We start from the raw sequence: 24,725 nt of genomic DNA, 5'->3' as shown, positions 1-24,725 counted from the left end.
AAAAAAAAGTATGAAAATTTATCAACTGTGGACGTAGTGAGGCCAGATAAACATCAGCCAATAGAAAACAAGGCTACCTCATTTTCTATTGGCTGTTAGGTTGTCAATCAAACTCCCTATGTTTCTAGTGTAACTGACTCACCGGTGGATTATGTGGTTTATGCAGTGGTTCTTAGAGGCTTTTTTAAACTGTAGCTTCCTCGCAATTCACACAAAGTTTGTTGCGATGGCGGACGAGAATCCACGACCAGTTCACCGCAAAAGAAAGTCTGTTTTTGAGGTCGCTGAAAGAAGAAGAGAAGGGGAAAAGGAGCGAAGACAAACCGAGGTGATTCTTGGAGATTTCTTCCAGCGATGGCGCGACTGAAGCAGACGAAGGGTCTAAAAACTGACACGTCGGTTGCTAAATTATTTCTAGACACGTCACTTCAACAGTAATTCTGAACACGCACCGGCTGTAAACACGCGTGATTTGTAGAGTAAGGAAAGGAGGTGGGAGGAGGTGTTTCTACCGAGGGAGCTGTGGAGGAGGAGGGTGGTGTCACGCATGCGCAACATCTGAAAAAGGACTGTCGCTGTATTTCTCTTCCCTTAAAAAATCCTCTGTACAACCTTTAAATGTGACTTGTATGTGATCTCCAGTGCGACCTTTAAACGCCCCAAAAGTGTCCCGCATGTGCATTGGATTACACGACGACGTCAAACTCAGCGAGCCTGCTCAGTGTTTACGGAAGTCGCCTAAACATGAGCACCTGGCGATTTTAAAGTTGCTGTCGTGTCGGAGCCAGAACGGTATAGCTTATTTGTTTTAAGGAGGAGACTGATAAGGAGAAGGAAGTGTCTTGCTTAAGGACTAACAACAGTACGCCGTAGAACCACTTTGGTGTCTGGTATTTTCAGCAGCTTCTCATCTAAGTACTAACCAGGCTCAACTCTTGAGATCAGGCATTTTTATGCATTGGCTCGTAACAGGTGCTTGTTACTGTGTTGTTATGACGTGTAGGTGGGATGAATGTGACCTGGCCGTTCAGACTGAAGTCGCATGTCAAAAGATCAGATATGTATCGGTTTTAGGAGCACATATCCAAGTGGCCTGGGTCGCATTTGAAAAAATTGGATCGGTGTCCGTTCAGACTGTCATGAAAAGATCAGATACAGGTCACATAAGGGGCGAAAAAATCGGATTTGGAGTCTGAACTGCTGTCTGAACGTCGCCCAACTGGCTAACTAGGGTTTCTAACTGAAGCTGTTGCTCATGTTAGACTGTATTCTGAGCTTTTAACACAATCTGATCATAAAGAACTGACTTAACTGGAGCTACAACAGGTAAACTGATTTTCTGTTGAACACATTTCTTTCAAATACCATTGCAGTCAGACAATAACCAGCATTCATTTCCTAGCAACAGTGTTTTAGTCCCTCTCACCTTTTTTGTTTGAAAATGAAATACCTAAAGAGGATCATGAACACTCCTACTGATTACAGGCTCACAGTTTAAATTCATTTTATTTAATTTTTTCTTGAGTTTTCAGACATCTAAAAACTGACGAAGTTGCATGTACTAATGTTTGAATTGTCATCATGGTAAGTGCAGAACATTCTGCTATAGACATACATGCAGTACCCCACCAGCAAAGTATATAGAAGGCTTGTCAAAAAAACAACAACTGTTGAATAAGAATTTATAACGTTCTTGATTTATATTCAAATACAGGACCACATGATAATATTAAATCAAATGTTACATTAATTACATATTATACGCATAAACTATTGAAAATGACTTTGACTTTTTAGCATTGCGACAACACTAGTTTTTGTATTTAGCATTATGACAAAGTTCTTGTTGTCAGTATGCCAAAGAAATCTGATCACAATTTGGATATGTTCATTTCGTTATTGTTCTTCGTTGGTTTCTTTTTACTATTATTTTCTTGCGACAAAATGATGGCAGTTTTGACCCCCCGAACATCAACGAAAAGTCTCACACAGGAGTATAGAACTGACCGGTCTGGCGAAAAAATGTATAAAACGGGCATCACGACAATCCCCAGTGCGCCCCAAATCAACAGCACTGCCTTGAATTCACAAAAAAGTCTATTCACAATTGATTTTACTACTACTATACATGGATATTACTAAATTTGATTGACTCTGTAGACCACAGGTGTCAAACATGCGGCCCGGGGGCCAGATCCTGGCCCTCCAAGACCTTTAATCTGGCCCTCGGCTGATTTTCTACTAAAATATTTTAATTCTATTTTTTATTAAAATATTGGTAATTTTCTGCGGTGCTTATCATAGCAGCGTCTCCAGCGTCTCTGTGCGTGGCCCCTCCCACCAGAGCAGCACAAATGAAGACTTGTTAAACAAGTTCATGTTAAAACATTGTGTTGAAATTGTATTTTTCTTAAAGTTTCAGGTTGTTCATAATATTATAATATTTTGTAAAAGAAAGAGTTCATCAATTAAAAAAGATTTCTGTAATAGATTTGCGTTTCTCTGCACAAATATTTGAGCTTATTGTTATTTTTGGGGTTTATATGCCACGAGTTTTCTGATCCGGCCCCTTTGGGATCAGAGTCGGTTGGATATGGCCCCCGGACCAAAATGAGTTTGACACCCCTGCTGTAGACCATTCCAGACAAAACAGCAACATCTCCATGGAGAAAATACGCTTTCAGATCGTCCACTAGAGCACGTCCATAGTTCATTCTTATCCTTAAATGGCACGTATGTTAAACTTCGGCCCCTTCTATATTTCTTGCCTAACATTATTCAAGCCTTGGTGTGGGTGGCAGGGCTCTTTGGCGGACATGAAAGGCTGACTGATTGCCGCTCATTCTCTTCTAATCAGTCCTCTCGTGATGAATGTGAGGAGGGTCTGAGGTTTTCTGAAGACCAGGGAGCGGGTCTGTACTGGAGAGGTGGGCTTTTAGCGTGATGAAGATCTGCGTTTTGAACTCAGCAAACAAAAATCAGTAAATATTCATAACCATAAGTACAATGTAATAAAAGCTGCATAGGCCATTTGAATCATTATGGTGCTCACGATTGTCAGGATTATGATAATTGCAGTGGTGGATGAAGTACTCGATTTTGTTACTTAAGTAAAAGTACAGATACAGGGGCAAAAAAATGACTCAAGTAAAAGTAAAAGCATACGTGAAAAAAATCTACTTAAGTAAAACTATTGAAGTATGTGTAATTTAAGATCGATTTTGATGAAGAATTTAGCTGCGATTCAGTTGATTTCAAACTTTTTCTAGCTGTTTTTGTGTTTGGTTTGCTCAAAATTGGGACATTAACTCAATTAAATGTGTTAAAAAGAAGTCTCAGCCTTTTCAGCAGGTCTCAAACCTTGAAGAAAAGTACTTTTTGCTTTTCAGTCCAGATATAAAATGTAGTAGAGTAGAAAGTAAAAAGTATCCATCACATTTTTCAGTATTGTGATCACTGTGAAAGTTAAAAACTTATATGTTAAGTTAAAAATGTTTAAATTAAAATAGTAGTGAAGTGACGTTTTCGACCGGCTCGGCTCTTTTGAACAGTTCCTTAGTGTGAACAGCTAGAACCGGATCTTATTTTTGAAAAGTCGAATCAAATTTTGCATCATCAATAGCTCTTTTTCATGAGCAGATCCAAAAGATTCAGATCCTATGTAAGAGCCGAAAATCACATTAGTATTTCGAAGTCTGTGTTGTGCCAGAAAGAATATTATAATAGCAGCTTCATTCCACCTACCTTCACTTCTCCATCTGATAGAAAAGAAGGATTAAAGCTGTACACTCTTGAAAATGAATCATGGAAATTAGGATTGTAGTCGCCCAAAGAAATTCACGGTTGACTAAAGACATGTTCTGCTGATTGATTAACTCATCCACTAAAAAAGGGGTGTGTAAAAAGCTCTTAAAACTATTACATATCTCACTGTATTTGACCTGAACTGCATGGGAATTTATGCAAAAAAAAAAAGTATTTATACAGAAAAAATCTGGAAAACAATGTATTTATGTAAAGAATTGTTAAGTTTATAATAAAAATATTTTCCTCTTTTTAAAATTTTGGATGTTTATATTACACTAAAAATTGTAGAAAAAGCATATGTCCTTACTGTGAGTGAACTTGCATGTGGGCTCGGTCAAGCAGAAGTAAACAGCAAGGCCAAAAATTCAAGTTAATGCATCTGATATAAAAATGTATTCAACAGATACATATGTACTCTAGTTTATGAAACTGTTTACCTTTTTTCTGTACCATTTTTGGTTCTAAAGTTACATACGTTTTAAACAGACCATGTATGAAACATGGAACAAAAATTATTTCCCAAATTTCAAAGACCTGCAAACCATGTAAATAAATGGATGTATTTCATCATATCTTGTGTTATTCGGTCTTTGAACTGTTGATGAAGGTACATGATTTTTCAAATAAAAATTTATTTAAAATGATAAAAATTTGCTTGGAAGGACTGACATATTTTATAGAAATAGTTTCCTTTTATTTTGAAGTAATATTAAAGTATTCGGAAGAAAAAAGTTGACAAATTATGCAAAATCATGCACCTTCTACTTGCTTGAACAATTTTTCTCCATTACTTTTCCCTAATTTTTCAACCTAATCTTGTACCATATGGTAGAAAACTATATGAAGCAAATATTCAAACCAGTTTGTTAAGGATATGTAATTGAGAACTGCTAGTTATCAATGTTTGTATTTATTGCCCAAAAAGTGCTGCATATTTCATTCCCTCTGTTACCAACATGACTTTTGAAATTTTTTGTCAACAACTTGAAAGAATATCACAGGTTTAACTTTACCCTGTTGGAGTGTAACTCTTTCCTACATTCTGATACTTTACTTATTTCAATAGTCCCTCTAGTTTCTGAATAAAAGCTATTTGAATGTAAAAAAATCTGCCCGTTTCCCTCCGTTACCGCTTGACCGGAGCCATTTGCATAAACCTGACTCTTGAAATGTTGTTCCTATGGCTATAATATTCTACAGTTTTGACTTATTTATCTTCATGGAAAATTTAGAAAACAAAAGCCAAAAAGATTTCTTTCTCAAAATAAAATATTTAATTTGTTAATATTAATTTGATTTTCAACCCCATTGTTCGTACATGATATTTTTACTAATTCTAATAAACAATTACAATTATTAAAAAAATAATAAATACTTAAATTGAGCTAACTCACTCACTATCTTCTCCTTTCTGCTATTGTCCCATTTAAAACCTTATGATCTAAAAAAAAAATTGTTGACTAGTATGAATTTTGGTCAAGTAATACACCATTGTCTGATTAATCAACGAAATACTAATGTAAACCCACCTACTTCTCCCCTTCTCCCTTTTAAGGTTAGAAACTCAAGTACCCCAGTTTTAATCCAGAATAAGGAAAAGTGACACTTGTCGGTGTTGATTGTGATTGCGAGCTCTGAGGCAGTGCTGTGTGTCACTCAGGTGTAAAAGGGTTACTTTCCCTCTGCAGGTCTGTGGAGATCCTCTTACCCAAGCGGCGGGTTCGATATCTCCGGCGGGTAGGAGGATCGATAGCGTCTGCAGTGGTGTGCTCAAATGAAATGAGTTTGTGCAGGGTGGTCAGGAGCTTAGAGTGGAGTCACTGCTCCTTAATCATCATCGGAGGTTTAGTATCTCCTGCATATGACATTTCCCTCTTCGTCATTTACTCCAAGGGCCCTTAGCTGATTTTTTTCCCATGTATTTGAATGTGTCTTGCCCCAGTACAGATACATTGTAGAGCCTGAAAAAATCATTGGAGGCTTGCAGTTTACTTTTAGTATAGTAATATTTTCAAAAGCCAAATTTATTTTACTGCTATCAAAATAATAATTATTCCATTCCTTCTTAATAAAACCCACTAATTCCAATGCTAACATCTCTAGAAGATAACAACACTTGTTTGAATTTTTATTTATTTATTTTTCATACTTAGATCTGTTTTTGCTATTTAATTCTTTGCATCTAATTAGAAAGCATTTTATTGAGCCATCTCAGCTATTCCTCTTGACGTGGAGGAGCAGCGGCTCTACTCCGAGCTCCTCCCGTGTGACTGAGCTCCTCACCCTATCTCTAAGGGAGCGCCACCATGTGGAGGAAACTAATTTCGACCACTTGTATCCGCGATCTTGACCATAGGCGAGGGGAGGAACGTAGATTGATGGTAAATCGAGAGCTTTACCGGCTCAGATCCCTCTTCACCACAACGGTCCGATACAGTGACTGCATCACTGCAGACGCTGCACCAAATCTCATAGTGCAGTGTCTTAGGTTTACCATCACCTCAAACCTCCCCTCTGGTCTCGGAGGATTGTGAAAAGTGATTATAAACTCATTGCAGTGAATAATTGGAATGCTGGGAATGTGTATATTGCATAGCCTATACATATAAATGGACATAGCTAACCTTCCAAATAGGAAGTGAGCATGGGTGCGCATCCGGCTCCAGCAGTTCCGGATCCAGTTCACCTTGTATTGGAAAAAACTAAACAAAACATTGGCCTTTCTGCGTAACTGCTGCTGTCAGGCTCCTCATTTTGATGTTAAAATATTCGTTTTAATCCACTCTACATGATCCTGGTGTTTTCATTTAACTATTTTGTCCGTAAATCAGTTCCTTTTTGTGATATGGAACTCAGCCCCAAACTTGCCCCTATAATTTCTAGCCTTGGTGAACTTCATTTGACAGGAGGCGAACACTTTGGGGGACATCACATTCACTTGGTTTTTAAGACAAGTAGAAACCAGTAACGGCACCTTTAAAACTCTTCCCTGGCAACTCTGAAAGCCTGTCGGGGGGGAGGTGGGTTTCCGTTGTTTTCAAATATGGACTCATTGGCTCGGATTGGAGCTTTATTGTACCCTCAGCTTTGTCAGCGCGCTAATGCTTCTGTGCCCTCAAATCCTCACTATTCTCCGTTTGCTCCCTCTCCTCCCATCTCCTGTCTTTACTCCGAAACCTCAAGGCTTCCACAGAATAAACCCAAGCTCTCGATAACTCCCCTTTATTCTCACATTGGAACGCCGGATTCGGCCCATTAACCAGAACCTCATATGACAATTTCAATAGGAGACAGTGTTCGGTTTTTGTGTGCGGATGCCAGCGGGGTGATGCCAAGTCAGGGGGTTAGGAGGTTAGATAATGCCGGACCCAAACAAACCCAGCGTATTATTAATTGGCTCGGTGAACATTTAATTTTCAGGTTGAGGGCGTCAAGATGGGCTTTTGCGACGGCGTACTCGCTCGGGGACAAAAGGACTGAAGGAGGTCTGAAGAGGTGCCATCTTGTGTGTGGAGACGCTCTAAGAATGAACTGGAGAATAAAAAGTTCCATTTGCATAAAAAGCTTACGAGGGGAGAGTTTGATTTCATGGGTATTGTGCCGTTATAATGGCAGATCGTATACTGTATATGTGCTGGTAATAGTACTTATTCAAACTGAAGTAGTAATAAAATCATATAAAATTACTGATAACGTATTGCAAGGTCTTAGATTGTTTTACATTACAGCCAAAAAAATGTAATTCCAAGTCTGATTTATTCAAGTTTTAAAGGTTCAAAGGTGTAACTTTTCTGCTCGAGGGTCCATCAAGTGTTTTTTTTTTTTTTTTTTCCAACGGAGATGTTATTGCTTTGTCTAGAATGTTTCACAGTATGGTATTAAACCTTTCTATCTTCATGGAGACCAAGCCAAACCAAGTTACAGGTCAGATCTGTGGAAAGGCGACACCGCTCACTGTCAGAATGCTTGTTTTTCTAGGTATTTATGAGCTTAAAAAACACTTGCAATTTAATAAACACTGCCGGGAAAGTTACAGGATGCAAATTTAAGTGTAAAACATGAAGCAGAATTTTAATTTTTAAGCATATTTTCAGTCAGATCAGGTTTAGTCAAATACTATAAGTATAAATAAGATATCCAGATGTTTTTAGTATCTAATGTGTCAACAAAAACAAGCAGGACATTTAAATCTGTCTAAAAAGTTGTACATTTTTACACTTAAAATGCCTTATTTTTATATGAAAACATTACACGATGAAGGACTTGTAGTATTTTCTTTTTTCTTTGTTTTTGTACACTGCAGGAGAAGTTTCAAATTGATATCTCAAAATTGTTCAATTTTTTCGTATTCACCTGTATTGTCTCGCCTTAAAGACCCACTGTGTAACTTTTTAGCAATAAAATCAGCAGAAATTAAGTCGTTTTCTCCTTTTTAAAATTTGTAATGTTTTTATTGCTTTGAAAATTGTAGAAAAAAAAACGTGTCCTTCCTGTGAGTGAGCTTGCATTTCCACAAACCCGACTTTTACTTGAAATAATATGCCACAATATGGCGTAAGACTTATCTATCTTCATGGAGAATTTGAAAAACAAAAGCCGAGAAGGGTCGTAAAATTGAAAGATTTATGTCTCCAAATGAAATCCGTTTTATTTTTCATCCTCATTGTCTGTTCATGACTCTTTCCCTAATTCTTAACATGGACTATTGATCTTTTTAAAAGTCATTTCTGTCTGATTGATTGTCGGGCAGGGCACTTTTAAAGCAGGCCTGTTATGCAAAATCGACTTTTCAGAGTTTTAATCATATAGTTGCTGTCCTTTCTCATTTCCTCTCTCGAAGTTGTATTAGCAATCTGAATGAATGTATAGCAATCTTTAATCACTTATTTTCAAGATGCCATATTGCCGATCAATCCCTGTTTTCACTGCTATAGCTAGACGCCCGCTACTTTGTACTTACTTCGTTCTGCAATTTTTAATCGGTAATTTGTGTAGGATTCGGCAGCACTGTGTAATCATTTTGGTATGAATAAAAAAATGACAAATCCGCTGCTCGCTACTGTGATGTGCAGCTATCCACAGGAGGTGTTGACAACTTCCCAGCTCTTTGTTGTGATGACGTTTACGGTGACGTTTGCTCCCACACTGCAAAAAATAATATCGATGTAAATTCAAATGACTCAAATTAAGAAGATTTAATTTGATTTGAGTAGATTTTACTCAACAAGAAAAAAAAATCTACCGGTGGAATTAGTCTTTTTGGTCTTAATTCAAGCAACATACAGTTTCATTTCTTATGTTAACGGCGCACTATGTAACTTTTTGTTTGGGAGTCCGTCACCTGCTCTGTTCTATGGATATGTCATTGCTCTGTCTAGAATGTTCTACAGTTTGACATTAATTAAACAACTTTACCTTACGTTTATTCAATTACAGCAGGTTTTATAGCTCAAAAATACTTAGAAAACCAAGTATTTTGACTGTGAGCGGGGTCGTCTCTCCACAGATCTGACCTGTAACACAGTCTGTTTGGTCTCCATGAAGATAGAAAGGATTAATACCATACTGTGGAACATTCCAAAGCAATAACATATCCATGGAGAAAAGTATTTGACGGACCATCTGCCAAAAAAGTTACACAATGCACTAAGGATGTAACAATAATCAAAATATCGTGATATCGTATCGTCAAAGTTCTCACAATAATACTGTGGACCATCACCAATAGTTAAAGACATAGGGAACTACATAGACCATGATCCTTTGTTCCATTTCAGTGTAGACTACATGAAGAAATAACAATTCTAAGCACTTTTAAGTCTCAGTTCTTTGGATTAAGTCTTGTCAAGGCATTTTAAGAGGAAAAAGTAGCATATTAACAGTTTTGTTAGACTCCACAAAATATTTAAAAAATATTGTACCGTGAGATGTATATTGTAAAAATATCGTACAAAGAGATCTGGATATTGTTACATCCCTAATCATGAGTCTCCCCACCATATCGTGAGCTTTCCCATGATATCGCAATAAATATCGTACCATGAGGTTCATACCGTGACAATATCATATCGTGAGACTTGATATTGTTACACCCCTAGCTGTTTATGTTATAGTTATCTGAAGAACTGTTCATATGTTACGTCTGTTGTTCTCTCTTCTCTTGTTACCTCCGCCAAGGAGGTTATGTTTTTGCCGGCGTTTGTCTGTTTGTTTGTTTGTTTGTTTGTCTGTTAGCAACATAACTCAAAAAGTTATGGACCGATTTTGATGAAATTTTCAGGATTTGTTGGAAATGTGAAAAGGAAGAACTGATTTCATTTTGGGGGTGATCCGGAAGAAATCCTGGATTCTGGATCACTTTGAAATTTTAGTTAACATTGTGGTAAATGGGGCCAAAAATTTTGTTTCTCAATATCTCGGTTAATTATTGACCAAACCCCATGAAATTTGACTCAGGGATGGACAATGGGATCCTCTTTCATATTCCAAAGGCTGATCCGGATCTGATCCAGAAGACTGATTTTATCGCAATTTATATAAAAAAATGGGGATAGTCCTTGGCGGAGGTCTGCGCTCTCTGAGTGCTTTTCTAGATATTATTATAACTTGCCTTTCAAGATGAAATGTCGGTTTTTGGTCTCTGATTTATTAAATAAATTTCCCCCGAAAAGTGCGGTGACTTGTAGTCCGATGCGACTTATATGTGTTTTTCTTGTTCATTATGCATATTTGGCTGGTGTGACTTGTAATCCGGAGCAACTTATAGTCCGGGTGACTTAAGAAAGAACAGTTCTAAGCACTTTTAAGTCTTAGCTCTTTGGGTTAAGTCAGGTCAAGGCATTTTAAGAGGAAAAAGTAGCATATTAACAGTTTTGTTTGCCTCCACAAAATATCACAATAAATATCGTACCGTGAGATGTCCAGTATATCGTGAAAATACTGCGTAAATATTGTAAGAGATTTGGATATTGTCACATTCGTAATTGTGAGCCTCCCCACCGTATCCTCAGTTTTCCCACGATATCACAATAAATATCGTACCGTGAGGTTTATACCGTGACAATATCATATCGTGGGACTGGGATATCGTTACACACCTACAATGACCCTTTAAGGAAATAGACTGAGTAAAAGCACATTCAACAAAGCATGGATCTTGAACATTTTCTATTTCACAAATGTTGACAAACCCTTGCCTTTTGTGTTTTCAGGAGTACACCATTGACATCTTCTTCGCCCAGACCTGGTACGATCGGAGGTTAAAGTTCAACAGCACGATGAAGGTCCTGCGTCTGAACAGCAACATGGTGGGCAAGATCTGGATCCCGGACACGTTCTTCCGAAACTCCAAGAAGGCCGACGCCCACTGGATCACCACGCCCAATCGCATGCTCAGGATCTGGAACGATGGGCGGATACTTTACACACTGAGGTAGAAATGACTTAAAGGGCCCGTATTATGCTTTTTGTTGATCTATGTTATAATGTTGTTTACCTCGAGTTGTGTTTTGTTTCATTCACACATGTTTAACACACCAACCCAGTTCTTCTTTCAATCAGAAAACACTCTGTTCCACTTTGTGATGTCATGTGGTAATACAGAAAGTGCGCCTCTGTGTTTTTATTGTCACTCACCTTCACTTCACCTTCATTTGGATGATTTCAGACCTGGGATTGCCAATCTCTGTTAAACAAAATGTAGAAGGTAGAAGTTAACTTGAAAACTACAACTTCATGACATCATAAAGTAGAACAGAGTATATTGAGCTCTTAGATGTAGACAGACTAATAGTAAAGGATTACTTAAACACGTGTGAATGAAACAAAACACAGTTCTGGCTATGTTTAGAGGAGGTAACAACATTATAACCTTCCTGAAATCTCACAAGAGTTATTTATTTATTTTTATTATTTTTTTACCTTTAAAGCCTTTTTTTTAATGACTGGTTTTCATATTTTTCTAATTCTTGGTTTGGTGGGACAGTATTCAGGGTGAATATTTATCATAGCTTTACATTAGCTCGTGTGAAGGTTGAGAAGAAAAGAAAATACAAAAATACCTCAATTGGCGCTGAGTTCTGAAATGGAACTCCTCTATCTATGTTCAGTACACAGAAGGAAGCATTCATTTCTGGCAGTGTAAACGTTAATTTAACAAAATAAATAATTAATATATAATAATCTTAAAAAAAAAAAAAAAGTATTACTAGTCAAATCTTGTGCAATTTAGAAAAGTTTTGGCCTTTGTAATTTGCAACAATGCGAGGTGACAGTGATGGACTTACCTCTACTTTATTTATGTCATTGAAGCTGCCTAACCAGAAAAAAAAAAAAAAAAAAAAAAAAAAAAAAAAAAATAATAATAATAATAATAATAATAATAATAATGCACTTTTTTTTTTTTTTTTTTGTAAAATCTTAAATATAAAAATGTTAACTAAGTTTTAGTGCAGTGTGTATTCTCTATTCCAACCTGTTAAATGCACTTAAAAGATTTGGATAAGATTTCATGCAATTAAATTCTTGATCGTCTCTTAACTCCCCTAATGTGATCTCACTGGAAGTATTGCATTACACAGGAAGCTTTTAATGTTTTAGCTCTCAGTACATAGACGACGGATCATGACAAAGCGCTGTTACTCTCACATTAGGAAGTGTACCGTTACTCATTAGATTACAATCAGGGTTGTTCCGATACCAGTGCCGATCGGACCAAATCACCGATCCGATACCAGGCTGTATTTTGCAGATTGACGACCCTTAGATGACAATGCTCGGAGCAGGTTAAATACAGACTGTGGAGGCTCTGCAGACACTTAAAACATGCTCATAATAACAGAAAAGACATCTCTGTTACCTCTTTGATAGCTTCATTTAGCGTTTTATGTGAATGCCGAACATCCTGCAATAACTACGGAGAGTGCAGCCCGACGACAGCGCGCTAACTCAGGCTTTGTTTACTCTGCAGAATCAGGTATGTGCTCCGAGGATGAGCGTCTTTTTACGAGCCTCGCTTTTGTTTATCCGTGCTCTGTGGTAAAAGGTAGAAAATAGAAAAAGTAAAAAGTCGAAAAGCGCAACTTATCATCAAGAACATTATATATTTGACTCTTAACGCTCTCAAAATCGTGTTTATCCTTGTAGATTTTCTTTTTCTATCCTTGTAGATCTTAGACTGTACATAAATAAATAAAACTAAAGTGGTAGCCGCCGCATTCCAAGTAGAATCTTCGCATGTGGGTGCTTCCGGCTCTTTCTGACCCTGGCTCCCATTGACTTGCGTTATAATAGTGTGGCTCCTCTCTCTGTAACTGCTGCTGTGAGCCTCGTCATTTTGGTTTTTAAAATGTTTGTATTAACCCACTCTACATGATCCTTGCTCCATAGCCGCCCCCTGTAATGATTAGTATCGCAAGCTTATTTGGCTGAAGTCGAAAGCTGTGGGTGACGACACACTTGCTTAGTCCACTTCTCTTATACACCCTCTGTTAGAAATAGGCTTTTATTTTTTTATTCTTGCACTGTAACAAAATTGAGTAGCCTTAAGGCCATCGCACACTACAGGATTTTTTGGTTTTAAATGATTTTTTAAATATGCCACCAATGCCTCACCATAGAAACGAGGAGAATCTTATGAGACTTAAAATCTCCAAGTGCAAAGACTGTATACCACAAATTATGAAGTTGTGAGCGCAATCGCATTATCTGTTTCCTCTCTACAGTAAAACCACTCGCTCTGAGACTCTTAAGTGTTCAAAAGATCAGAGCTCTGCCCTTCTAGTTTAGACACAAGTCAAAACTGTGTAAATATTATTTAAGGAATGTGGTGCAAAACTTCAGATATATGATTTTTAAAGCAAAGAAGATTGGCGATAAAGTCCACAGGAAGTAGAGTCACTGTCACGAATCTGCAGCTTCACCTCGATCCGTACGCTGTGTGGATGTAAACAGACACATGAGGAACTACTCTTGCCTTTTTACTTTTAAAAAAACAACTCAAACTGGATTAATAATGATGTTTTGTGGACTGGATGTCATTATTTGCAGAGGGCAATTTCTATGGATAATGTGGATCAGATGCTGCACTTTAAATTTATCACTTTACGAGAGGTGAGGAATAAAGTCGCCTCATTATTTTCGCGATTTTTGTCACTCCTCTGCCCCTGATGCTGTGTTTTATTGGCTCTTGCCGTAGCGTTGCTGATGTTTGGTGGTTGCGATCTGATATACATGAGCAGAAGTGGCTTCAAAATCGCACATGAAGACACAAAGTCGGATCACGCCTCCCCGAGCTCCGGAAGCCAAAATCGTGGAAATGCTCCTATAGTGTGTGCCAGCCTTTAGTCGTCTTCTTCACGCTGTGGTGTCGGACTGGTATCGGTATCAGCAAGTACAATAACGCCAAATATCATATCAAATCAGCTCCCAAAAACAGTGGTATCAGAGCAAGACTAATTACAGTACACACCAAACTGAGCTTTCTCCTTGAACGACAATTTTCTCAAGTATTTGAACCGTACTCTGTCAGTGTCTTAAATGTATTGAGTAGCTGAGCCTCACCCTGGTTAAATCATTGGCTCGGGGGAAACTTAAAGCAATTAGAATAGCCCACAATTTACAGCCCATCTGCATAAATGATTCATTGTATTGATTGACCCAACCAAGCCTGAGGCACGGTTAAAAAGCCCTCTGAATATCGGCCATTCCGCACGCTTCTGGGTTCTAAAATGGAGTCTTACGGCAAAGGGCAAAACAATGTAACGCAGCAGAGATTGTGTGACTGTTTTCTTTAAATGTGCACCATGTGACTTTTCTGATGAAGGGTCTGTCATCAGCTGTTACTGGTTTGACTTGAATGTTCCACAGTTTGGCATTAAAGCAGCCGATGTGCCCAGGTCAAGTTACAGGTCGCATCTGTGGAAAGGTTACCCCACTCACAGTAAGAATGTTTTATCAAGGTATTAAACCATACTGCAGTTTGATTAAAGAAAAAATAAATATGTTTAAAATTCATTTAATTTTTAATTACTGTATTTTTAAGGCACACTTAAAATCTTTTAATTTTCTCAAACATTGTCAGTGCATCTTATAATCTGGTGCGCCTTTTGTATTAATTCTGGTTGTGCTTACTGACCTCGAACTCAAAAATCTGTCAAAATGTTTTAGTACAACTTTGGTAAGATACAAAGCCGCACCGCATGATGGATTGTCGGATCATTACAGCTGCCGTAGTCAGGAGCCTCACGGAGTTAGTCCAACAGAAGCTGACTACTTGAGCGAAAAAGGCGCGTTTTGTTTTTTTTGTTTTTTCAGCGCTTATAGTTTATGCAAATTAACCATGTAATTTTAAGTTTAGTTTCCGTAAAACGTAAACAAATGTGCTCAAAGCTGCATTAAACACATTATTACTCAATGTATATTTGAGTCGTCCTTGTAGGAAATTAAAAAAAAAACTAACTCCACCCGTATTCACATTCATAATCCACATTCACCAAGACAGAGAGGCAACGCCGGGCGAGTTACACCGCGATCTGCCAATGGATCGTGGACGCCTGGGCTAAGGGATCAGTCTCAAGTGTCATCTGTTTGTTTTGCTTAATGCACCTTATAATCCGGTACGCCTTATGTATGAAAATAGACGAGAAGATTCAACATTATTGATATTGCGCCTTATAATCCAGTGCACCTTATAGTCTGAAAAATATGGTAAATTTGTAGTGAATGTTGTAGTTACTCTTCTTTTTCTAATGTTTAACTCTTGATTCTATTTTGAGGAACTGTGCATAGACCCTTACAGGCTCCTGTCATTGATTCACAGACCGCACTGGGTGAAGTGTCTTGCCCAAGGACACAGGAAGAGTATGCAGTGGTCGGTTTGGGAGTTAAATCTGTAACCGCTGGGTCATAGCCTTATTAAATTAGCCCAAAGTATCATAAAAACATCAAATCGTACAAATGCAAAGGTAAATTACTTGTCCTTACAGCCCTACAAACCCTGGCATTGATAAACAGACCCCAGTGGGTGAAGTGTCTTGCCCAAGGATACAGGAACAGCATGCAGTAGTCAGTTTGGGGCTTAAATCTTCAACCACTGGGTCAGATACTTATTAAAATTAGCCCAAAGTGTCATAGAAACTTTAAATTGTCGAAAATGCAAAGGTAAATGACTTCGCGTATACAAATGATAACTAATATACAAGGAAAAGAGCATAAAACACACTTGAAAATAAACTTTAAACTTGGATTCAAATGTATTGCCCTTGTAGTCAGCACGAAGTACTTCCTGGCAGCGTTCCATCGAGCCAGCTGCGCTCCCGTTGCGTGGAATCTGTAGTACTAAGCAAAATGTCAGCCACTATAAGGAGTCTTGATTAGAGTGAAATAATGCATCTTATTATCATGTACCTCGCCATCATAAAAACAACGGATGGTACACTGACAAAGCAATATCGTCTCCGCGGTAACAAGGGAAGCCGAGCGCACTGTTCCCGGACTCAATACACCTCTGATGGATGCTCTTCGATTTACAAAACTACCTCGTCTGGCTCATTAATGTTTTAAAGGAGTCTGGGTTTAACTAGCGTGTAATTAGGATGACCCAGAACACTGATATACGGGTAAAGTCAGGTAAGGTCATTGCTTGATTGAAAAAGAAGGATGATGATTTGAGTTTCTATAAGGAATATCACGATTAACTTGGTAGTGACACAAAATTGACGATGTGAGCTTTAAAGGTTGTATGGAGGATTTTTTTTAGTTTCAAACTGTCAGTGAAAGATTAAAATACCATTACAGAGACGCAGCAGCTTTGTAATTATGATGACCAAAAAAAAAAAAAAGAACAAAAATCTATCAACTGTGGACGTGTTGAGGCCAGATAAACATCAGCCAATAGAAAACAAGGCTCCCTCATTTTCTATTGGCTGTTAGGTTGTCAATCAAACTCCCTAGTGTAACTGACTCGTCGGCGCGCAGGGATTACGTGGTTTACGCAGCGGTTCTTAGAGGCTTTTTCGAACTGTCGCTTCCTCGCATTTCGCACAGTTTGTCGCAACGGCGGACGAGAATCCACGACCGGAAAGTCCGTTTTTGAGGCCGCTGAAAGAAGAAGAGAAGTGGAAAAGTAGCAAAGCCAAACTGAGGTGATTCTTGGAGATCTCGTCCAGCGATGGTGCGACCGAAGCAGACGAAGGGTCTAAAAACTGACGCGTCGGTCGCTGAATTACTTCTAGACAGGTCACTTCAACAGTTATTCTGAATGCGCACAAGGACTGTCGCTGTATTTCTCTTCCCTTAAAAAAATCCTCTATACAACCTTTAAGTCGTGTTATATTCTTGTTTCCGCCTCAAAAACAGACCTGGATTTGTGATTTGTTTCATTCACACATGTTTGAGTAATCCTTTATTATTAGTCTGTCTACATCTCCAAAGCTCAGAATGTTCCGCTCCCACCTTGTGATGTCATGAAGCGGTAGTTTTCAAGTGCACAGCTACTTTTTACATTTTGTTCTGTAGACATTCTATAGATGTGCATGGATCTCTAATAAAAACTTTTTATTATACTCGTTCTATGGCTGAAAGTAGTGAAATGTGCACCCGAAAATGGTAATGAAGCAGAAAGAAAGTTTGGAGCGAGTGAGAAACTTGTAAGGGACTGGCGAAAAGTGAAGGATACTCAAACTACAATGAAGAAAATAAAAAAGCTAATCGCGGGCTAAAAGCTAGATTTAGCTCGAGTTGGTGGAGTTGCTCAGAAGTGACACCGAGGATGAAGAATTCAGTGGATTTAGTGATTTGGAGTGAGATGGAGAGTTTGGTAAACTTGTTCTGTTCTGTTGTTTATGTTATAGTTTATCTGAAGAACTGTTCATATGTGACGTTAACAGTCTGTTGTTCTCTCTTCTGTTGTTTTTACTAGAACTTGACTTTGAAGATTAAATGTCGGTTCCTGGTCTCAGATTTTATAAAGTAAATGTCCCTCCAAAAGTGCGACTTATATTCCAGTGCGACTTATATATGTTTTTTTCTTCTTCATTACACATTTTTTGGCTTGTGTGACTTATACTCCGGAGCGACTTACAGTCCAGAAAATACAGTTTATAGATCAGAAAATAATGTAATATGGGTGTAACAAACATTTCAAATATAGTGGGATAATGGAAACAAATTTTAAAAAGTAACTGAACTGGACAACTCCCTTATACAAAGTAGAAATAGTCCTATATGGATTTATTTTGACTAGTTGTGATTGATAACTAATATTTGCAGACATTAGTTAAAACAAATATTTTTTATGCATTTTAATGAATGGAAAAAGTTCAGAAATGTAAGTAAAATTGTTGCTGGATTGAGAAATGAAGTATTTAATTCAAAGCATCAGTATCAGTTTCTGGTGGTGGAAAGTCAACTAAATGATTCCACAGAAATAGATACAAAAAAAAAAAAAAAAAAAAACTAAAAAAACTGGGCTTTAGAACATCCTCCATTTCCAAGTAGGAGGAGGCCAAATAAGTCAGGTTTGTGAAGATGCAAGCCCTCTCTCTGTTTTCAGAACAATAAACACAACCATTAAAAAAAAAAAAAAAGATTGATACTTGAGCTATTTGAGTATATTTCTGGCAAAAAAGTGACATAGTGTGGCTTTAAAAATATGTCAAATATGGCCCGATAACATTTCTAAAAGAAGGAAGAAAGGCAAGGAAAATGACTGATTCGATATTTATTACTGTATTATTTCAGAAAATTTCCACAAACGTAACACCGAGGTTGTGTTTATACAGGTCTTATCGAGCCGCTTAATAGTATGCAAAAGGTATAACCAGTATTGCCGAAATTGCATTTTAAAAATTCAGCGAACTTCACACAAATCGATATTCATTCATTTGCAAAGCCCAGAGGGAAAATGTAAATTCACCAGGGAGCCATCGTTATCGACGCTGCATTTACACAACCTCTAGATATTTATCAAAACTACTGACATGTCATTGATCAAAGAAAATGGCACGAAATTAATTATAGATAACATGAATGTACATAACTTGTATGCGACACTTTTTTTTTTATTTAAAATGTCCCTGTAAGAAAGGACATGGACAGAGTTATGTATGCTATTCTTTAAAGACATACAGTATTTTGCTTTTGAGTTTTTTTAGGGCACCTCGTTTTCTCCATGGATATGTTATTGCTTTATTTATAAATCATTCATTCTTACTGTGAACGGGGTCGACTCTCCGCAGATGTGACCAGTCATTTGGCTTACTGGTGTCTCCTTCTTGTCTTTAAGGAGAAAGATCAGTTCAATGTCTTACTGAATTCAATGCCTGCCTGACTGTGGAACATTTAAAGGTGCTCGTATCTTACATATTTTAAGTATCCAATCTTTTAAAAGTCGTATATTACATAAAACTGACTCTTGTGAGCTTTAAACCATGTTATAATGTTGTTACCTCCTCAACAATGCCTTGAGTTGTGTTTTGTTTCATTCACATGGTTTGGTGAAACCCTTTATTATTAGTCTGTTTACATCTCCGTTCGGAATTTTGGACACAGGAGCTCATTTCCTAGTGAGCCAGAGTGTTGGAGACGTGTGGAGACACTTTTTGAAATATTCCATCCAGTTCTTGTATTTGCAGAGGTCACTGGTGCTAGGCTAGTGCATGTCAATGGCCATAGTTATCCCACCACTAAAAACAGTCTTACCCACTCCACAAAACACCCGAAGAACATCTATTATTACACCAGACTGTTGATGTAAATGTCTGTGTCAATAGAAAAATTTTGAAAGTGAAACCAACCCTGCATTTTAAGTATTAATGTGTGAGCAGCAGCAGCGAGTTGTACTTCCTAATAGAAGCTTGACAGCGGCGAACTGATATATGAGAAAATAGTCCCTCAACATGTGATGATTCATGCGATGCAAGGTTAGTTTTATTTCAAACATTATTCTATCAACACAGACATTTACATCGACAGTCTGGCGTAATAATAGATTTGTTTTGGATGTTTTGTGGAGTGGGTAAGACTGTTTTTAATGTGAGGCTAACTATGGCCATTGACATGCACTAGCCTAGCACCAGTGACCTCTGCAAATACAAGGACTGGATGGATTTTTAAAAAAAGTGTCTCCACACGTCTCCAACACTTTGGCTCACTGTCCCTTTAACAGTGACATTTTATCTTTTGTTCAGTCGGCAATTCCAGGGCTGAAATCATTCAAATGATTCTAGTGAAGGTGTATGGAGTTTAAAAACACAGTGAGAGAAGAGACCATGAGAAGAACTCAGCCTAAATATGCAGAGTTTGTGTGTTAAACATGTGTGAATGAAACAACACAACTCCAGGTCTGTTTGTGATGAGGAAACAACATTATAACGTACAGTAGATCAGAAAATAGAGCAAAATGAGGCCTCTAAGCACCCAATTTCTTTTCCAACCTAAAATGGATCATGTTTAATGTATCCTTGTAGTATAACCGATCAATTCATAATACGGCCCATATGTGCTGAAGCTTCCTATAGTTTCCGGGCTGTTTTGGTTAAACATAGATCTTGTGTTGTAGCTGCTTCACATTAACCACAGTGACAGAGGATCTAAATATTGTGTCTCCGCAGGTTGACGATCGACGCCGAGTGCCAGCTTAAACTGAACAACTTCCCGATGGATGAGCATTCCTGTCCCCTGGAGTTTTCGAGCTGTAAGTCGGGCCATATGCTCCTGAAACCCAACTGTGACTATCCCTCTTCTCTCTCTGTTCTCTCTCTCCCCTCCTCTTTATAAAGCACACACACAACTGTTGGATCTGAGAAGTACATTTGGGAGCGATAGAAAGGGAGAGAGGGATGTTATGCACAAACTAATATGCGGTAAAGCGAAAGTGTGCAGTCTGCTTTATTTGGGGAAGAGTTTGTTATGATAAAGAGAGCAGGGATATTGTATCAGATTTAAACAAAGACTCTAACCCAAACCATCACAGAGGGAAACCTGCTCTGAAATAGAGATGGATTGTCAGTAATAAATAATAGATCAGATTTGTATAGCAATGTTTGGACACTCAGAGATTATTTACAGTGTGTGATTCATTCACTCCACACTCAGTGGTAGTAAGCTATTATAACCACAGCTGACCTGGGGCAGAGGAACAGAAGTGAGGCTGTCAATCTGCTCCATTGGCCCCTCTGACCACCACCAATCATGCAGACGCACACCATTTTCATATTAGGCAATGTGGACGTCTTGCCTGCGGATACAACAAGGTTTTTATTTTTTGCCACTGGCGTCCCACTCTGGCACCTAGAATTCCCAACAGTGTCACATCCAAGTACTAAACAGGCCCAGCCCTGCTTAGCTTCTGAGATCTGATGAGATCAGGCTTTGACAAACCGGCATGACCACAGCCAAAGTCGTGTTTCGCCTAAGTTTTCTGGTTTAGCAGGGGAGATTTGCTGCGTACATGCACACATGCAATCACAGAAAAAGGAGAAAAATATAGACCTGTATATAGTAAATAGATTTATAATGAATTGCCATTTTACTTTCTGTTATATTTACATCCCTGTATATTTCATAGTGTTTAAAACAATTAAATAGCTGTAAAAATCATATAAACATAGTCAGAAGTTTGAGCATATTAAATTCCTTAATTATCTTCAGTAATGAATTCTGGAGTTATAATACTTATTATTTGTGGAGTGTTTCTGAATAAAAACAACAGCAGCTCAAATCAGCACAACAATCAGACTGAAGCAAAACTCCCTTTCATCCTCACTGCTTTAGAACTGTACACTGTTTATAACCCATGCACAGTGTGTACCCATTTATCTGTCAAACAAATGATGCCAACAGACTTATTCACACTAGATTTGCCTTGCATTTTTGTTTATTTACAAAGTGCCACTAAGCATTAATATTCATTTATTCATTCATGTCATCTACAACTTCTAATGTAACTCAAGAGCTGGTACAATTTCTGTGTCAGAAATAGTGGTATGGCCCATCACTAACATATCTAACCTAGCTCTAAATGAAAAACTATACTATACTATACTATACTATACTATACTATACTATACTATACTATACTATACTATACTATACTATACTATACTATACTATACTATACTATACTATACTAATACTATACTATACTATACTATACTATACTATACTATACTATACTATACTACTATACTATACTATACTATACTATACTATACTATACTATACTATACTATACTATACTATACTATACTATACTACTATACTATACTATACTACTATACTATACTATACTATATACTATACTATACTATACTATACTATACTATACTATACTATACTATACTATACTATACTAATACTATACTAATACTAATACTAATACTATACTATACTATACTATACTATACTATACTATACTATACTATACTATACTAATACTAATACTATACTATACTATACTATACTATACTATACTATACTATACTATACTATACTATACTATACTATACTATACTATACTATACTATACTACTATACTAATACTATACTATACTATACTATACTATACTATACTACTATACTATACTATACTATACTATACTATACTATACTATAATACTATACTATACTATACTATACTATACTATACTATACTATACTATACTATACTATACTATACTATACTATACTATACTATACTATACTATACTATACTATACTATACTATACTATACTATACTATACTATACTATACTATACTATACTATACTATACTATACTATACTATACTATACTATACTATACTATACTATACTATACTATACTATACTATACTATACTATACTATACTATACTATACTATACTATACTATACTATACTATACTATACTATACTATACTATACTATACTATACTATACTACTATACTATACTATACTATACTATACTACTATACTATACTATACTATACTATACTATACTATACTATACTATACTATACTATACTATACTATACTATACTATACTATACTATACTATACTATACTATACTATACTATACTATACTAATACTATACTATACTAATACTATACTATACTATACTATACTATACTATACTATACTATACTAATACTAATACTATACTATACTATACTATACTATACTATACTATACTATACTACTATACTATACTAATACTATACTATACTATACTATACTATACTATACTAATACTATACTATACTATACTATACTATACTATACTATACTATACTATACTATACTATACTATACTATACTAATACTATACTATACTATACTATACTATACTATACTATACTATACTAATACTAATAATAAAACTAAAACTACACTATACTATACTAATACTAATACTAATACTAAAACTAAAACTGCACTACACTACATTACACTAGGTCACTACACTAGGTCTACACTAGGTCTAAACCAGGTCTAAATCCAGGTCTAAATCCAGGTCTAAAACCAGGACAAGGAATCTTTTTCCAGACCAATACTACAACTATCCGTTTTAAACAAAGCATGAAGACCAACAAGAATAATAAGCAAGGTCTAAATGAGGTCCAACTAAACCAGGCCTAATATGGAACTAAACAAGGCATAAACTTGGTCTAAATGAGAACTAAACCATGTCTAACTATGAACAATTGCTTTACACATGGATTTTGTCCTCAGTCACCCTCTCTCTCAGTCTCACTAGCAGCACACAGCAACAACATATGAGCTCATCACAGACACAAGAATCACAGGGGAATGTCACGCTGCTGTTTGTGCACAAGCTGTACCCTTTATTTTTGGCACTTTGTCACTGTACTGTATGGGTAAAGAGATTGGAGAAATATTGATACTTTGCTGTTGATGTCATTAACATTCCCTGGGGTGTGACGCTAACTGTAGGCACTGCTCTGTATGAGGCTTTATTGGCTTTAATCTCAGTTTTGTTTTAACACATTCTGACCATAAAGAACTGAAATGTGATGTTTAAGCCCATTTTGTATTTTTTCTAGAGCAGCATTCTCCAACCTTTTTCCTCAGGTGAGCTACTTTTACAAAATGAAAATGCCAGAGAGCTTTTCATTGCAATGGCCAAAAGAAATTGAACAAGAGCCACAGAAGCTTAGATGGGAACAGTTAGAACCTTATAAAACATAAACCATGATCCATTTCTTAGTGCACAAAGTTAAGTATCAACTTGACGCATTTACAATGATAATAGCCATTTGGTTAATTAAATTTGATATTACTCTATAAGTATAATTCAAAAATCCTTTGCCGAGATACTTGGAAGGGGGTGGAGAGCTACTAGTCAGAGGCGGCGCTACCGTTAGGCAAAGTAGGCGGCTGCTTAGGGCCCCCAAACCTGGAGGGGCCCCAAAACAAGTCTTTGACTTCAAGTCCAGGTCAAGTCCCAACTAGGCAAGTCCAGGTCAAGTCTCGAGTCACTGGTCCATAAGTCCAAGCCAAGTTCAAGTCTTCTACTTTGAGCTTCAAGTCATTTCAAGTCTTTAAACCAAAAAGTACCAAATATAACATAGATTCTTGCTATTTACATGACCTTTAAACTAAATTATACTTAAATAGTCATGGTATATGAGTATTTATAAGAGTTGTAGAAATGCAAATCTTGACCAGAGTGTGAATTATTACAATCAGAATAGAAAGAATTAAGATTTAAAAGTGCTTAACAACAGTTATTTTGTCATATAATCTGCACTGAAATGGAACGATAATTTTCTTTGTAGTTCCCCCCCATTTTACTGTATTGTACTGTATATTACTGTAGTACATTTAAGGATACCATCTCACACTGCTTCAGTTACATCCAAAGTAACAAGCAGAAGTGGGAGGGACATGTTCCAGTTTGTTCCTGTAAAATTCAGCA

At 36.9% G+C, this 24,725-nt stretch overlaps 1 protein-coding gene across 2 annotated transcripts in view; it reads left to right on the top strand.

The window, feature by feature from the left end:
- The window catches only part of gabrg2 (gamma-aminobutyric acid type A receptor subunit gamma2), a 238,442-nt gene that overhangs the window by 82,338 nt on the left and 131,379 nt on the right, over positions 1 to 24,725 (top strand). For both annotated transcript variants that reach the window (XM_020938712.2, XM_055148747.1), the window contains exons 4-5: positions 11,019 to 11,239; positions 20,418 to 20,500. In XM_020938712.2, coding sequence (XP_020794371.1) covers positions 11,019 to 11,239; positions 20,418 to 20,500 — 304 coding nt within the window. The remainder of the gene's footprint in view (positions 1 to 11,018; positions 11,240 to 20,417; positions 20,501 to 24,725) is intronic.

The sequence above is a fragment of the Boleophthalmus pectinirostris genome, unplaced genomic scaffold (assembly GCF_026225935.1).
Source record: "Boleophthalmus pectinirostris isolate CB_2022bp ecotype Guang Dong unplaced genomic scaffold, ASM2622593v1 HiC_scaffold_12, whole genome shotgun sequence".
NCBI classification, from domain to species: Eukaryota; Metazoa; Chordata; class Actinopteri; order Gobiiformes; family Gobiidae; genus Boleophthalmus; species Boleophthalmus pectinirostris.
The sequence above is the reverse complement of the archived record's forward strand: the minus strand, read 5'-3'. Positions and strand labels throughout refer to the sequence as shown.